Source organism: Bombina bombina, chromosome 1, assembly GCF_027579735.1.
Source record: "Bombina bombina isolate aBomBom1 chromosome 1, aBomBom1.pri, whole genome shotgun sequence".
Classification (NCBI taxonomy): Eukaryota; Metazoa; Chordata; class Amphibia; order Anura; family Bombinatoridae; genus Bombina; species Bombina bombina.
The window spans coordinates 1278563553-1278582437 of NC_069499.1; the positions used below are offsets into that span (position 1 = coordinate 1278563553).

Genomic DNA, 18885 nt, shown 5'->3' on the forward strand with positions numbered 1-18885 from the left:
ATGATTTTGTCCATTCTACGTCAAGTCCACATTACCTGCAGGCCAATGGAATGGCTGAAAGGGCAGTTCAAACAACAAAATTCATTTTGAAGCAATCTGAGCCGTACCTAGCTCTCTTGGCCTATAGGACGACTCCCATATAAGCCACAGGTTTTAGCCCGGCACAGCTGATGCTAGGATGTCAGATTTCCACCACTTTACCCTCTGTGGGTGTTTTCCAGCCAACCAGCTCTGTTCCTCGTGATGAGGTCCTTAGGAGGGAGGAAGAGGCTTAAAGGGATTATCGATTCTTCTACGACAGAAAACACTCTGTGAGGCCCTTGCAGGAGCTGAATGTGGGGCAAAGTTTCAGAGTTAAACTGGATGATGAGAAGAAATGGAAGACACCTGCTATGGTAATTGGACACTCTCCAGAACCAAGGTCTTATGTAGTCCTTACTGATGAGGGACAGTCACACGTTGAAATAGAAGACATCTTCAGCCAGTACCTGAGAGTTTGGGACTGGATGCCTCTGAGCCACCGCCAGTGGGATCTCCTGTTTTAAGAGAGGTGCCTTCCCCGCAAGATCACAGCAGGGATACTTATTTGCTTCCAGCAGACTCTCAATCACTTTCTTCTGTATCATGTAAAATGACATCAAGTTGAAGAGCGGTGAAACGTCCAGCCCAATATCGGGATTAGCACTAGTTAAATCAGTGACCAGAAGAATAGGCAGAATAATCCTATGGTCACTGTGGACTAGGGTAGTCTACCCCGAAGTTCAAGTCAGGATTGTATTTCTTGTTGTTCATATATATTCTCTTTAAAGGAACAGTCTAGGCCAAAATAAACTTTCATGATTCAGATAGAGCATGTCATTTTAAACAATTTTCCAATTTACTTGTATCACCAATTTTGCTTTGTTCTCTTGGTATTCTTAGTTGAAAGCTTAATCTAGGAGGTTCATATGCTAATTTCTTAGACCTTGAAGGCCACCTCTTTTCAGAATGCATTTGAACAGTTTTTCACCACTAGAGGGTGTTAGTTCACGTATTTCATATAGATAACACTATGCTCGTGCACGTGAAGTTATCTGGGAGTAGGCAGTGATTGGCTAAACTGCAAGTCTGTCAAAAGAACTGAAATAAAGGGGCAGTTTGCAGAGGCTTAGATACAAGATAATCACAGAGGTTAAACGTATATTATTATAACTGTGTTGGTTATGCAAAACTGGGCAATGGGTAATAAAGGGATTATCTATCTTTTAAAACAATAAAAATTCTGGTGTAGACTGTCACTTTAACTTGTAATTTGTTATACACTAAACAAAACTATTTTTGTATGCTTCTTGTATACCTTGTTATTTGATATACTCTAAAAAAAAATATGCTTTGTCCTTTGAGAAAGGGGAAGATGTTATGAGAGTGGGAGGTGATGTCACTAAATAGGGGCGTGGCTTATAGCCGTTATTGTCTATGTTGCAAATACTAAATTAGATGTGTTGTACAAGCTGTATACTTCTATGCTCTGCAATAAAATAGCGTTGTACCTTCTATGCTGTGAACTGCATCTTATGATAGTCCATTTTACCCGGGATTATCCAATATCTGACTTTACCCTCAACATATATAGTTATAAATATATTGTGCAAAAATCCATCAGATGTATATTTAAATAGCTCTTTAAGAATAAATAGAACATATTCTGCTATGTGCAGAACATTGGATTATGAAATATGCAATATTATCTTCTTATGTTGCACTTTTAAATAACCGTAATTGTGTTTGCGCATCTTGTTAATAGGTTTATTTCAACTTTTTGGCACCATTGAAGTCATGGGGGAATGCAATTTTGGATTCCTGACTTCTCAGAGTCTATCGGCTAGATTATGAGTCTTGCGTTAGCCTTAAAAAGCAGCATTGAGAGGTCCCAACGCTGCTTTTTAACGCCCGCTGGTATTACGAGTCTTGCAGATACAGGTGTTCCGCTCACTTTTTCGGCCAGACTCGAAAATACCGCAAATCCACTTACGACAACTGCGTATCCTATTTTTTCAATGGGACTTGCATAGCACCGGTATTACGAGTCTTCCAAAAAGTGAGCGGTAGACACTCTCCTGTCAAGCCTGGTACCGCATTTTAAAGTCAGTAGTTAAGAGTTTTATGGTCTAACGCCGTAGCATAAAACTCTTAACTAAAGTGCTAAAAAGTTCACTAACACCCATAAACTACCTATTAACCCCTAAACCGAGGACCCCCCCACATCGCAAACACTAAAATAAAATTTTTAACCCCTAATCTGCCAAACCGGACATCGCCGCCACTATAATAAATATATTAACCCCTAAACCGCCGCACTCCCGCATCGCAAACAATAGTTAAATTTTACTATCCCCAAATCTGCCATCCCTAACATCGCCGACCCCTACCTATATTTATTAATCCCTAATCTGCCGCCCCCAATGTCGCCGCCACTCTATTAAAGTTATTAACCCCTAAATCTAAATCTAACCCTAACCCTAACTTAAATATAATTTAAATAAATCTAAATAAAATAACTACATTAACTAAATTATTCCTATTTAAAACTAAATACTTACCTATAAAATAAACCCTAAGATAGCTACAATATAAATAATAGTTACATTGTAGCTAGCTTAGGGTTTATTTTTATTTTACAGGCAACTTTGTATTTATTTTAACTAGGTAGAATAGTTATTAAATAGTTATTAACTATTTAATAACTACCTAGCTAAAATAAATATAATTTACCTGTAAAATAAAACCTAACCTAAGTTACAATTACACCTAACACTACACTATAATTAAATTAATTCCCTAAATTAACTACAATTAAATACAATTATCTAAAGTACGGGGAAAAAAACACTAAATTACAGAAAATAATAAAATAATTACAAGATTTTTAAACTAATTACACCTAATCTAATCCCCCTAATAAAATAAAAAAGCCCCCCAAAATAATAAAAAGCCCTACTCTATAATAAATTAGAAATAGCCCTTGAAAGGGCCTTTTGCGGGGCATTGCCCCAAAGTAATCATCTCTTTTACCTGTAAAAAAGGTACAATACCCCCCCAACATTAAAACTCACCACCCACACACCCAACCCTACTCTAAAACCCACCCAATCCCCCCTTAATAAAATCTAACACTAAGCCCTTGAAGATCACCTTACCTTGAGAAGCCTTCACTCAACCAGGCTGAAGTCCTCAACAAAGCTGGGCGAAGTGGTCCTCCAGACGGGCAGAAGTCTTCATCCAAGCCGGGAAGAAGAGGTCCTCCAGACGGGCAGAAGTCTTCATCCAGACGACATCTTCTATCTTCATCCATCCGGCGCGGAGCGGGTCCATCTTCAAGACATCCAACGCGGAGCATCCTCTTCTTTCTTCGTCTGACGACTGAATGAAGGTTCCTTTAAATGATGTCAGCCAAGATGGCGTCCCTTCAATTCCGATTGGCTGATAGAATTTTATCAGCCAATCGGAATTAAGGTAGAAAAAATCCTATTGGCTGATTGCATGTAGGGCTTTTTATTATTTTGGGGGGCTTTTTTATTTTATTAGGGGGATTAGATTAGGTGTAATTAGTTTAAAAATCTTGTAATATTTTATTATTTTCTGTAATTTAGTGGGGGTTTTTCGTACTTTAGATAATTGTATTTAATTGTATTTAATTGTAGTTAATTTAGGGAATTAATTTAATTATAGTGTAATGTTAGGTGTAATTGTAACTTAGGTTAGGTTTTATTTTACAGGTAAATTTGTCTTTATTTTAACTAGGTAGCTATAAAATAGTTAATAACTATTTAATAACTATTCTACCTAGTTAAAATAAATACAAAAGTTGCCTGTAAAATAAAAATAAACCATAAGCTAGCTACAATGTAACTATTAGTTATATTGTAGCTAGCTTAGGGTTTATTTCATAGGTAAGTATTTAGTTTTAAATAGGAATAATTTAGTTAATTGTAGTAATTTTATTTAGATTTATTTAAATTATGTTTAAGGGTTAGACTTAGGTTTAGGGGTTAATAACTTTAATATAGTGGCGGCGACATTGGGGGAGGAAGATTAGGGGTTAATAAGTGTAGGTAGGTGGTGGTGACATTGGATGCAGCAGATTAGGGGTTAATAAATATAATGTAGATGTCGACGATGTTGGGGGCAGCAGATTAGGGGTTCATACGTATAATGTAGGTGGCGGCGGTGTCTGGAGCGGCAAATTAGGGGTTAATAATATAATGTAGGTGTCGGCGATGTTGGGGGCGGCAGATTAGGGGTTAATAAGTGTAAGATTAGGGGTGTTTAGACTCGGGGTTCATGTTAGGGTGTTAGGTGTAGACATAACTTTTATTTCCCCATAGGAATCAATTGAACTGCGTTAGGAGCTGAATGCTGCTTTTTTGCAGGTGTTTTTTTTTTCAGCCGGCTCTCCCCCATTGATTCCTATGGGGAAATTGTGCACGAGCATGTTTAGCCAGCTCACCGCTAACGTAAGCAGCGCTGGTATTACAGTGAGATGTGGAGCAAAATTTTGCTCTCTGCTCACTTTTATGCGGATAACGCCGGGTTTGTAAAAACCCGTAATACCAGTGCTGTCTGTAGGTGAGCTGTGAGCAGAAACTGCTCATTAGCACCGCACCCCTGTTACCACAAAACTCGTAATCTAGGAGTATATATTTCCTCAACATTACGAACACTAGAGCACAAACTATTTACTTTCAACTTGTAATACAAGCACATCTCTCGGAGCGCAAAAAAATACTTCTAGCGGTTTTAACGAGAGCTGAAACTACCTTTCCACTCGTAATTTGGCCCTATGTATTTTAAGTAACTTTGCTATTAAAATAAACATTTATTGTATGGGATATTAATATCCAATTGAAAACAGTAGCCATTAGTTTTTTTTCTTAAAATAATGAACTTGCTTCAAATACATAATATATTATTTTACAGTTTAACACTACAACTATATACACATGTACAATATAGCCACAGACCACCAGCACATATAGGTTTATATTAACAATGTTGATGACATAAATAGCAAATACAGTATATAGGTTTCTATAGGAGTATCCTCTATTATAAAGGGAAACTTTGCAGGTATGGTTTAAACATTACATTCTAGCTTGGGTGAATATTTTAACACATTTTACCTGTCTCACCACTCTTTCAGTGATGAGAGGAACAATTGTAAGACATTTACAGCATTTACTGTGAAAATTAGTTGGCATTTAGATTATTTGAAATATTACAAAACGTAAATTATTTTTATAGTTAAGGAATGCATATCATATGTTGTGTAAACATGTTTTAAACATGCCTTATAGTTTCCATTGGAGGGCACATCACCACTCATCTGTACAGCAAGGAAAATCCCCCTTTTATTATTACATGTTTCCCAATGGGGGGGTTAGTGAGATTGGAGAGACTGAAATTACCATTTCTCACGGACCTGGTGATGCTTTTATTGGTGGGCCCTTGATATCTATAACAACAGTAGTCACATAATCAGAATATTGACTCTCAATTTTATTATATATTTTTCTATTTGGAGATTGCAAGCGGGTAAACTTATTCGCAAAGGGATTATGATCTAGGACAAAAGTGTTGAAGAAACTTTAAGAACTTTGATAGTGTTTTCCTCTTTAAAAAAAGTGGTTTATCATTGGTGCACGCATCAGGTTTTTCACTCGTATTACAGGTTGAAAGTAAACACGATCGCATGAGTGCAATAGAAGGTAACGTGCGATGGATTAGCATAACCTCAGAGCTCTGGTTAACTGTTTCACAAAATAAAAAAGTGTCACAAAACACATCAAAAATACATTCAGCGTTAAGGGGTCCCAACTAGGGATGGGCGAATGTTTCTAAAAATTCTAAATTTAAAATGAATTTTGATACATTTGTTTGTTCAAATCAAATTTCGAATGTTTATATAACATTCTAACATTCTATTTTCTAATTTTCGTTTTCGAATTTTTCAATAAAATTCGAAAATATTCGTTCAAATAATAGAACGTTTAGATATGTATTCATTCAATTTCGAAATGCAATATTCAAATTCGAATGTGACATTCAAATTTGAAATAGTATTTCTAGTGTACAACTGTGTTTAATAAATGTAATATTTGAATTTGAATGCTACATTCGAATTTGAATGTCACATTCGAATTTGAAATAGTATTTCTAGTCTAATACTGTGTTTTAAATGTGATATTCGATTCGAATGTGATATTCAAATTCGAAATAGTATATCTAGTCTAATACTGTGTTTTATAAATGTAATATTCGAATCCGAATGTGACATTCGATTCGAATGTGATATTCGATTCGAATGTGACATTTGAAATGGTGTTTCTAGTCTACAATTGTGTTTTATTAATGTAATATTCGAATTCGAATGTGATATTCAAATGTAACATTCGAATTCGAATGTTACATTCGAATTCGAATGTTACATTTGAATATTACATTCGAATGTGACATTCGAACTGTAAATAACATTCGAAAATTTAATTTTTAAGAATATTTGTTCTTATCAAGATTCTATTATGTAAATCGAATTTCTACAATAACATTCGTTCTAACATTCAAATTCGGATATAAACACATTCGCCCATCCCTAGTCCCAACGCTGCTTTTTAATGCCTGCTGGTATTACAAGCCTTGCAGGTACAGGTGTACCGCTCACTTTTTTCCACGATTTTAGCATACCGCAAATCCCTTTACGTCAATTGCGTATCCTATCTTTTCTATGGGATTTTCCTAATGCTGGTATTACAAGTCTTGGAAAAAGTGAGTGGTAGACCCTCTCCTGTCAAGACTCGTACCGCATTTAAAAGTCAGTAGTTAAGAGTTTTATGGGCTAACGCCGTAACATAAAGCTCTTAACTAAAGTGCTAAAAAGTACAATAACACCCATAAACTACCTATTAACCCCTAAACCGGGCCCCCCCCCCCACATCGCAAACACTATAATAAAATGATTTAGCCCCTAATCTGCCGACCGGACATCGCCGCCACTTTAATAAATGTATTAACCCCTAAACCACCGCACTCCTGCCTTGCAAACACTAGTTAAATTTTATTAACCCCTAATCTGCCATCCCTAACATCGCCGCCACCTACCTACATTTATTAACCCCTAATCTGCCGCCCCCAACGTCGCCGACACTATACTAAATTTATTAACCCCTAAGTCTAACCCTAACCCCCCCTAACTTAAATATAATTTAAATAAAATGAAATAAAATTACTATAATTAACTACATTATTCCTATTTAAAACTAAATACTTATCTATAAAATAAACCATAAGATAGCTACAATATAACTAATAGTTACATTGTAGCCATCTTAACGTTTATTTTTATTTTACAGCTAAGTTTGTATTTATTTTAACTAGGTAGAATAGTTATTAAATAGTTATTAACTATTTAATAGCTACCTAGTTAAAATAAAGACACATTTACCTGTAAAATAAACCCTAACCTAAGTTACAATTACAACTAACACTACTCTATAATTTAATTAATTCCTTAAACTAACTACAATTAATTACAATTAAATTAAACTAAATTACGAAAAAAACACTAAATTACAGAAAATAAAAAAGAAATTACAATTTTTTAAACTAATCACACCTAATCTAAGCCCCCTAATAAAATAAAAAAGCCCCCCAAAATAAAAAAAATCCCTACCCTATACTAAATTACAAATAGCCCTTAAAAGGGCCTTTTGCGGGGCATTGCCCTAAAGTAATCATCTCTTTTACCTGTAAAAAAAAAATACAATACCCCCCAACATTAAAACCCACCACCCACACACCCAACCCTACTCTAAAACCTAATGAAAAGAGTATCCACAGCACCAAGTAAAATGAAAGCTGTTTATTCAGGTACAGAAAATAAAAATAAACACCTTTCATTTTACTTGGTGCTGTGGATACTCTTTTCATTGGAATGCTGAGAGGAAGGCAGTCTCCGCTATCCCACCGGTCACCATAAACCCTGAGATGAAAAGGGAATTAGGGAATTAAGGTGCTGTTTGTGCATTGTTTGGTGCTACTCTAAAACCCACCCAATCCCCCCTTAAAAAAACTAACACTAACCCCCTGAAGATCACCCTACCTTGAGCCGTCTTCACCCAGCCGGGCACAAGTGGTCCTCCAGAGGGTCAGAAGTCTTCATCCTATCCAGCCAGAAGAGGACATCCAGAGGGGTAGAAGTCTTAATCCAGACGGCATCTTCTATCTTCTTCCATCCGGAGCGGAGCGGGTCCATCTTGAAGACATCCGACGCAGAGCATCCTCTTCTTGCAACGGCCGACGACTGAATGAAGGTTCCTTTAAGTGACGTCATCCAAGATGGTGTCCCTTGAATTCCGATTGGCTGATAGAATCCTATCAGCCAATCGTAATTAAGGTAGGAAAAATCCTATTGGCTGATGCAATCAGCCAATCGTATTGAAGTTCAATCCTATTGGCTGATCCAATCAGCCAATAGGATTTAGCTTGCATTCTATTGGCTGTTCCAATCCTGTTAAGGGCTATTTGTAATTTAGTGTAGGGTAGGGAATTTTTTTATTTTTGGGGGCTTTTTTATTTTATTAGGGGGCTTAGATTAGGTGTGATTAGTTTAAAAAAATGTAATTTCTTTTTTATTTTCTGTAATTTAATTGTATTTAATTGTAGTTAGTTTAGGTAATTAATTTAATTATAGTGTAGTGTTAGGTGTAATTGTAACTTAGGTTAGGATTTATTTTACCAGTAAATTTATATTTATTTTAGCTAGGTAGTTATTAAATAGTTAATAACTATTTAATAACTATTGCACCTAGTTAAAATAAATACAAAGTTGCCTGTAAAATAAAAATAAACCCTAAGATAGATACAATAGTTGCGGCGACGTTGGGGAGGGAGATTAGGGGTTAATAACTATAATGTAGGTGTCGGCGATGTTGGGGGCGACAGATTAGGGGTTCATAGGTATAATGTAGGTGGCGGAGGTGTCCGGAGCGGCAGATAAGGGGTTAATAATACAATGCAGGTGGCGACGATGTCGGGGTCGGCAGATTAGGGGTTAATAAGTGTAAGATTAGGGGTGTTTAGACTCGGGGTTCATGTTAGGGTGTTAGGTGTAGACATATTTTTTATTGTCCCATAGGAAACAATGGGGCTGCGTTAGGAGCTGAACGCTGCTTTTTTGCAGGTGTTAGTTTTTTTTTCAGCCGAATCTGCCCCATTGTTTCCTATGGGGAAATCGTGCACGAGCACGTTCAGCCAGCTTACCGCTACCGTAAGCGGTATTACAGTGAGATGTGGAGCAAAATGTTGCTCTCCGCTCACTTTTTAGAGGCTAACGCCGGCTTGCAGAAAACCTGTAATACCAGCGTTGATTGTAGGTGAGCGGTGAGCTGGAACTGAGCCTTAGCAACGCATAGCTTTACCGACAAAACTCGTAATCTAGGTGATTGCAAAGTACAGTTACACTAATAATATTACCATCCAATACAATTTATTAAAAATATATATATATAAGTGCACTGGAGCCCTTTGCAGTTAAGTAAATGAAAACATGTAAAAGCATATTAATGCAATATTCATATTTAATAAAGTGTTATAGAGTGTATTTACTCTAAATATTTCACATTCCAGTGTTCTTCACATAGCAGAATATGTTCTACGCATTTATCTATATATATATTCCTATATATAATCATCCATATATATATAGATAGATAGATAGATAGATAGATAGATACAGTATCTCACAAAAGTTAGTAGACAGCCTGCATAACAGTGTAGTAGTATACATTTACTGTCCCCTCAAAATAACTCAGCATACAGCCATTAATGTCTAAATCATTGGAAACAAACGTGAGTACACCCCTAAGTGGAAATGTCCAAATTGGGCCCAATTAGCCATTTTCCTTCCCCAGTGTCATGTGACTCATTAGTGTTACAAGGTCTCAGGTGTGAATGGGGAGCAGGTGTGTTAAATTTTGTGTTATCGCTCTCACACTCTCTCATACTGGTCACTGGAAGTTCAACATAGCACCTCATGGTAAAGAACTCTCTGAGGATCTGCAAAAAAGAATTGTTGCTCTACATAAAGATGGCCTAGGCTATAAGAAGATTGGCAAGACCCTGAAACTGAGCTGCAGCACGGTGGGCAAGACCATACAGCAGTTTCACAGGACAGGTTCCACTCAGAACAGGCCTTGCCATGGTCGACCAAAGAAGTTGAGTGCTGCCAGCATTGCTGTAGAGGTTGAAGGGGTGGGGGGTCAGCCTGTCAGTACTCAGACCATATGCTGCACACTGCATCACATTCGTCTGCATGACTGTCTTCCCAATAGGAAGCCTCTTCTAAAGATGATGCACAAGAAAGCCCCCAAACAGTTTGCTGAAGACAAGCAAGATTTAGGACATGGATTACTGGAACCATGTCCTTTGGTCCGATGAGACCAAAATAAACTTATTTGGTTCAGATGGTGTCAAGCATGTATGGCCGCAACCAGGTGAGAAGTACAAAGGAAAGTGTGTCTTGCCTACAGTCAAGCATGGTGGTGGGAGTGTCATGGTCTGGGCCTGCATGATGGCTGCCAGCACTGGGGAGCTACAGTTCATTGAGGGAACCATGAATGCCAACATGTACATTGACATACTAAAGCAGAGCATAATCCCCTTCCTTCGGAAACTGGGCCGCAGGGCAGTATTCCAACATGATAACGACCCCAAACACACCTCCAAGACGACCACTGCCTTGCTAAAGAAGCTGAGGGTAAAGGTGATGGACTGGCTCCAGACCCAGACCTAAACCCTATTGAGCATCTGTGGGGCATCCTCAAACGGAAGGTGGGGGACTGCAAGGTCTCTAACATCCACCAGCTTCGTGATGTCGTCATGGAGGAGTGGAAGAGGACAATTTGAAGCTCTGGTGAACTCCATGCCCAAGAGGGTTAAGGCAGTGTTGGAAAATAATGGTGGCCACACAAAATATTGACACTTTGAGCCCAATTTGGACATTTCCATTTAGGGGTGTATACACTTTTGTTGCCAACGGTTTAGACATTAATGGCTGTGTGTTGAGTTATTTTGAGGGGACAGCAAATTGACACTGTTGTACAGGCTGTACACTCACTACTTTACATTGTAGCAAAGTGTAATTTCTTCAGTGTTGTCACATGAAAAGATATAATAAAAATATTTACAAAAATGTGAGGGGTGTACTGTATATATGTATAGGTATAAAAATATATTTGTGCAAAATACCATTATTTATATGTATATATATATATATATATATATGTGTGTGTGTGTATTTATGAATAAATAGAACATATTCTGATATGTGAAAAACATTGGAATGTGAAATATTCATATTTTTATGTCAGGAATATGCAATGGGGTTTATATGACTTGTTTGGTGTTAGTTTCACCCCCCCCCCCCTTTTTTTTGCTCCATTGACTTCTATGGGGGAATACTTTCTCGAAAACAGTTTACTTTCAACTTTTAATACGATCGCTACCTGACACACACAAGAAGCTTACTTCTAGTAGAGTTAATGCTCAAGTGGGAGCATTAAATACTGCTCCACTTGTAATCTTGCCCATAGTTGGGTACATTACAACAATACCCTTTCTTCTAAAAGTTTGATGGCAAGTATGCAGAATTTACTTTATTTTTAACCTGTCTTTGCCTCATCTACCCCATCATTGTGGCACCATGTACTTATCAAATTTCACCTTAACCAGATACGCTAACTAGATTTTTTATGTATTCCTGCTTACATTTCCCAGCCCATTGTATTGTTCTCATCAACATTTTTTACTTTATTTTCAGATGCTATCACCGTTATCAAAGAATTTGTTCCACAGAGCAATAGCTGAGAGCGGAGTTGCATTAATGCATGAACTGATATTCAGTAAAGCTGAAGATGTAATATTATTCAGAAATGTAAGTTTTGCTTGTTTTAAATGTTTTGGTTCCTGGACTGTAGGGGGCCCGATTGTGGAGAGAAATCCTCAGCTTATTTTACTGAGCATTATATTCTAAAGTAAGTGTCCCTCCTTCACATAAAGAATATAATGCGATACACAGTTCCCGATGTAAAATTGACATTAAGAAAATCCCTGAGGGAACTTCTAATATTGACCGGGCGTCTTATAGAATCTTGTCCGACCAGAGAGCTTTAGAGACTTTAGCCCTTAATATCTAGTGGCCTTTCTTTTAAAGGTACACTCTCAGAATTGTCACCGGGGTTCATCAGGCTGCAAAATAAGCTAAAATGTCATTTTTAGAGTCTGACTTATTTTAAATTAATTAGAAAATTTATATTTTCAATAAACCTATGGTAGGTTGAACTTGCCTGTCAGGAGACTGTGAAATGTAGAGAAATAAAAGCCTTTATTTAGCAGTATATTGGGTGTACATATATTTCCAGTTCTAGCTGCCTGGAAGCTGCAAACTTAAATGGGCATAAAATCAATATTAAACTTTCATGATTAGGATACTGCATGACATATTAAACAACTTTCCATTTTACTTCTAATATCAAATTTGCTTTGTTCTCTTAGTATTCTTTTTTTTAAAAGCATACCTAGGCAACAGTGCACTACTGGGAGCTAGCTGCTAATTGTCGGCAGCACTTTTATGCTTCTTGTAATTGACTCACCAGAAGTGTTCAGCTAGCTCCCATGAAAGCATTGCTGACTCTTCAACAAAGGATACAAAGAGAATGATGCTAATTTGAAATCAGAAGTAAATGATAAAGTTGTTTAAATTTGTATGAAGTATCTGAATCATGAATGTTTAATGCTAAGTTTACTGTCCCATAAATAGAACAGAAACACCACACTCGTGGGTATTTTACGTGCGTAACTCTGTTTTGTTGTTATTCCCCAAAACATAATGGGCAACAATAAAAATTAAATAGAAATCTCAAAATTGCCAAACATTTTGGTCAAATTAAATGGTAAAAATAAACGTATAGGCTCTATTCTACTAAAAAATAAAAAAATTGAAACGCAAGCTGATAAACCATATTTTCAAATTATGCAAGATATAGTTTTTGATTACTTCCTGCTACAATCTTTTGGAAATAGGGTTAAATAACTCTCAATTTCTTAAAGGGACATGATAAGACACAGCATTTTTCTTACATGATTCAGATAGAGCCTGCAATTTTTAACAACTTTCTTTTTTACTTATACTATCTTTCTTTGTTCTCTTGGTATTTTGTTGAAAAGTAGGAATGTGATTGCCGGAGCACTATATGGCAAAAAAATTTTTTTAAATTGTACGCTCTGTCTGAATCACAAAAGAACATTTTATGGTATCATATCCCTTTTATTCCAGATGTTATGACACTTAGATATTAGTGTTAAAAAAAAATCAAGTAGATTGTAGTATCTGTATAAATCCAATAGTTGAATATCAAAATAACAAGAGTATTGCAGTATGCAATAATACCTTTTGTATTGGACTAACATTACATAGTAAAAGACAAGCTTTCAAGATTCCTCTCTTCCTCAGTATTGCTTAAGACTTGAGGAAGAGAGTAATGTAATGTTAGTCCAATAAAAAAAGGTATTGCTGCATACTGCAATACTCTTGTTATTTTGATCAAAACTAAATCATTAAATCATTTTAAATAAATTATCTTCTTTTATTAAACTCCCTCAAACAGGTTTAAAACATAGTAAAAGTTGCAACTATTTTGCTCTAGAAGAGGATATGACCAGTGATTGAAGCATATTTTTTGTATTATTTTGTTAAAATTATGAAATTCAGTATTCTATATTATTGTCTTGCAGTTTGTTGCTAAGTTGGCTGGCTGTGCTTCACGTTATTCATCTGTTATAGTAGACTGTTTGATGAAGAAAACAGAAGAAGAACTTATCACACTCCTTTCAAATCCGGTAAAGTACATAATAATCAAGTTTATGTTAAAGACACAATGTCATTTACAACAGTAAGTTCACAAAATACTGAACAGTATCTGAAATGTATTCAATAAAACAGTATAGATTGTTTTTAAAAACAGATATTTTAACAATACTAGCAAAACATTATTATTTTCGTTGTATGTTTTTAAAGAGACACTAAGCACCTTGTAATTTCAAGACATTTATAATGTATTCCTATAGAAAAACATACCAGCCAAGTCTAGACAAATAAGCTAAATTTTACTAGTATACCGTTTTTTTACAGGAGCCAATCCAGTCTTGTTACGGAGTACACAATGATAGCCATAGTTGTTATTTTATTAACAACTGTATTGTTTTGCAATTTATTTTCAGATAATCTTCAGATAATCTTTGACGGGGTCAATTACTATCTGATATTTAGCAAGATAAGCCTTGAGAAGGTTTTTAGAGTTACATTTTATATAAAGGGGCCAAAATAAATAATACAATTATACTGAATATTTGTTTAACTACGCATCATTAATCATTTGTATATACTGTCCATTTAAGGCAGGCTAGAAAAAGAGAGAGAGCTTTTACCTGTCTACTTACCTGCATTCGCCGGCCCAATACGATCGCCTAAGCTCGCCTACCATCGCCGCTGCTGACCTGAATACGTTCGCCAAAGTTATCAAAAAAGCTGTCAAGAAGCCACGCACCAAGTACGGAGCGATGAGCAGCGGACTGTTATTAACTGACAGTCATCAATCTCGCTGCTCATAGGCTTCTTCGCAGCTTTCTTGATAGCCTGTCACTAAGCACCCACACTATACTATACTGTTTTACCCCCTAAACCGCCGCTCATGGAGCCCCCCGCACCTAAATAAAATTATTACCCCCTAAAACTCTGCTCCTGGACCCCGCCGCAACTATAATAAATGTATTAACCCCTAAACTGCCACTCCCGGACCCCGCCGCCACCTACATTATACCTATTAACCCCTATCCTGCCCCCCACTACACCGCCGCCACCTAAATTCAAGTTATTAACCCCTATCCTGCGGATCCCATAACCCGCCGCAACTAAATAAATTGTTTAACCCCTAAACCGCCGCACCCGGAGCCCACCGCCACCTACATTACATTTATTAACCCCTATCCTGCCCCCCACTACACCGCCGCCACCTACATTAAACTCATTAACCCCTAAACCGCCGCTCCCGGACCTGCCTGCAACTAAATTAAATGTTTAACCCCTAAACCGCCGCTCCTGGGCCCCGCCGCCACCTATATAAAACTTATTAACCCCTAAACCTAAGTCTAACACTAACACTAACACCCCCTAACTTTAATATTATTTTAATAAATATAAACAAAACTTACTATTATTAACTAAATTATTCCTATTTAAAAATAAATACTTACCTATAAAATAAACCCTAAAATATCTACAATATAACTAATAATTATATTGTAGCTTTTTTAGGATGTATTTTTATTTTAAAGGCAACTTTGTATTTATTTTAACTAGGTAGAATAGTTATTAAATAGTAATTAACTATTTAATAACTACCTAGCCAAAATACTTACAAAATTACCTGTAAAATAAATCCTAACCTAAGTTACAATTAAACCTAACACTACACTATCATTAAATTAATTAAATAAATTAACTACAATTACCTAAAATTAAATTAAATTAAATAAACTAAACTATAGTACAACAAACAAACAAACACTAAATTACAGAAAATAAAAAAGAATTACAAGAAGTTTAAACTAATTACACCTAATCTAAGCCCCCTAATAAAATAATAAAGCCCCCCAAAATAAAAAAATGCCCTACCCTATTCTAAATTACAAAGTAACCAGCTCTTTTACCAGCCCTTAAAAGGGCTTTTTGTGGGGCATTGCCCCAAAGAAATCAGCTCTTTTACCTGTAAAAAAAATACAACCCCCCCAACATTAAAACCCACCACCCACATACCCCTACTCTAACCCACCCAAACCCCCCTTAAAAAAAACCTAACACTAACCCCCTGAAGATCACCCTACCTTGAGCCGTCTTCACCCAACCAGGCCGAAATCTTCATCCAAGTGGCGCAGAAGAGGTTCTCCATCCAGCCGAAGTCTTCATGCAGGTGGCGTCTTCAATCTTCATCCATCCGGAGCGGAGCGGAGCCATCTTTCAAGGAGCCAACGCGGAGCCATCCTCTTCAACCGACAACTGAACGACGTATGACGGTTCCTTTAAATGACGTCATCCAAGATGGCGTCCCTCGAATTCTGATTGGCTGATAGGATTCTATCAGCCAATCGGAATTAAGGTAGGAAAAATCTGATTGGCTGATTCAATCAGCCAATCAGATTTAAGTTCAATCTGATTGGCTGATCCAATCAGCCAATCGGATTGAGCTCGCATTCTATTGGCTAAGTGTAACTTAGGTTAGGTTTTATTTTACAGGTTAATTTGTATTTATTTTAGCTAGGTAGTTATTTAATAGTTAATAACTATTTACTAACTATTCTACCAAGTTAAAATAAATACAAACTTGTCTGTAAAATAAAAATAAACCCTAAGCTAGATACAATGTAACTATTAGTTATATTGTAGTTAGCTTAGGGTTTATTTTATAGGTAAGTATTTAGTTTTACATATTAATAATTTAGTTAATGATAGTAATTTTTATTTAGATTTCTTTTAATTATATTTAAGATAGGGGGTGTTAGGGTTAGGGTTAGACTTAGATTTAGGGGTTAATAACTTTAGTATAGTGGCGGCGACATTGGGGGCGGCAGATTAGGGGTTAATAAATGTAGGTAGGTGTCGGCGATGTTAGGGACAGCAGATTAGGGGTTAATAATATTTAACTAATGTTTGCGAGGTGGGAGTGTGGCGGTTTAGGGCTTAATATATTTATTATAGTGGTGGCGATGTCCGGTTTGGCAGATTAGGGGTTAAAACATTTTTTTAAGTGTTTGCAATGCGGGAGGACCTCGGTTTAGGGGTTAATAGGAAGTTTATGGGTGTTAGTGTACTTTTTAGCACTTTAGTTAAGAGTTTTATGCTACGGCGTTGTACCATAAAACTCTTAACTACTGACTTTAAAATGCGGTACCAGTCTTGACAGGAGAGGGTCTACCGCTCACTTTTTGGCAGACTCGTAATACCGGCGCTATGCAAGTCCCATTGAAAGAATAGGATACACAATTTATGTAAGTGGATTTGCGGTATTTCCAAGTCTGGCCAAAAAAGTGAGCGGTGAGCCTGTACCTTCAAGACTCATAATACCAGCGGGCATTAAAAAGCAGCGTTAGGACCTCTTATCGCTGCTTTTTAAGCCAAACGCACAACTCGTAATCTAGACGAAAATTTCTAGACATTTGATCTTTCTAGATATTTTGATATTTCTGTGCAATCTTATTTTCCCTGTTAAAGGATAAAAATACCCATGTACATCAAAACTGATATAACATAACTAAGAAACACCTAGATTACGAATTTTGCGTTGTGACTCGTAACGCTGAAAATATGGCATTTTCAGTGTTAAAACAGCACAGCAGCTATTACAAGTCTTGTCGGTATAGGTGTACCGCACTCCTTTTAGCCTGTAACACAACGTCAGTACCGCACTCGTAAAAATGAAGTTTTTTTATGGGACTCCCATAGTGCTGGTATTACGAGTGTTGCTGTATGGCTAAAAAGTGAGCATTACACCCTATAACGACAAGATCCGTACTGCCATCTAATGTCAGTAATTATGAGCTTAACATTACAAAACTTTAACATAAAACTCATAACTAAACTGTTACAAAGTACACTAAACACCCATAAACTACCTATTAACCCCTAAACTGAGGCCCTCCCGCATTGCAAACACTATAATAAATGTATTAACCCCTAATCTGCCCCTCCCAACATCGCCGCAACTAAATAAAATTATTAATGCCTATTTCGCCGTTCCAAGACATCGTCACCACTATACTAAAGTTATTAACCCCTAAACCACCGACCTCTCGCAAACACTATTTAAATATCATAAACACCTAATCTGCCGTCTGCCCACATCGCCCCCACTATACTAAGGTTATTAAGCCCTAAACTGCAACCAACTATAATAAACCTATTAACCCCTAAACCGAAAGCACCCCCCCCACATCGCAATAAACTAATTTAAACTAGTAAACCCTAAACTTAACGGCACCCTAACTTTATATTAAAATTACAATTTCCCTATCTTAAATTAAATTAAAACGAACTTGTCAAATTAAAAACACTAAGGCCTAGATTTAGAGTTGGGCGGTAGCCGTGAAAACCATCGTTAGAGGCTCCTAACGCTGGTTTTTACCGCCCTCTGGTATTTGGAGTCAGTCATTAAAGGGTCTAACGCTCACTTTTCAGCCGCGACTTTTCCATACCGCAGATCCCCTTACGTCAATTGCGTATCCTATCTTTTCAATGGGATCTTTCAAACTCCGGTATTTAGAGTCGTGGCTGAAGTGAGCGTTAGAAATCTAACGACAAAACTCCAGCCGCAGAAAAAAGTCAGTAGTTAAGAGCTTTCTGTGCTAACGCCGGTTTATAAAGCTCTTAACTACTGTGCTCTAAAGTACACTAACACCCATAAACTACCTATGAACCCCTAAACCGAGGTCCCCCCACATCGCCGCAACTCGATTAATTTTTTTTAACCCCTAATCTGCCGACCGCCACCTACGTTATACTTATGTACCCCTAATCTGCTGCCCCTAACACCGCCGACCCCTATATGATATTTATTAACCCCTAACCTGCCCCCCACAATGTCGCCGCCAGCTACCTACAATAATTAACCCCTAATCTGCCGACCGCAAAGCGCCACCACCTACATTATAGCTATGTACACCTAATCTGCTGCCCCTAACACCGCCGACCCCTATATTATATTTATTAACCCCTAACCTGCCCCCCACAATGTCGCCTCCACC

At 37.0% G+C, this 18885-nt stretch overlaps 1 protein-coding gene across 2 annotated transcripts in view; it reads left to right on the forward strand.

Moving 5' to 3' along the window:
* Positions 1-18885, forward strand: part of LOC128648600 (pyrethroid hydrolase Ces2e-like) — a 193599-nt gene that overhangs the window by 112517 nt on the left and 62197 nt on the right. For both annotated transcript variants that reach the window (XM_053701374.1, XM_053701366.1), the window contains exons 6-7: positions 11852-11965; positions 13825-13929. In XM_053701374.1, the coding sequence (XP_053557349.1) occupies positions 11852-11965; positions 13825-13929 (219 nt within the window). The remainder of the gene's footprint in view (positions 1-11851; positions 11966-13824; positions 13930-18885) is intronic.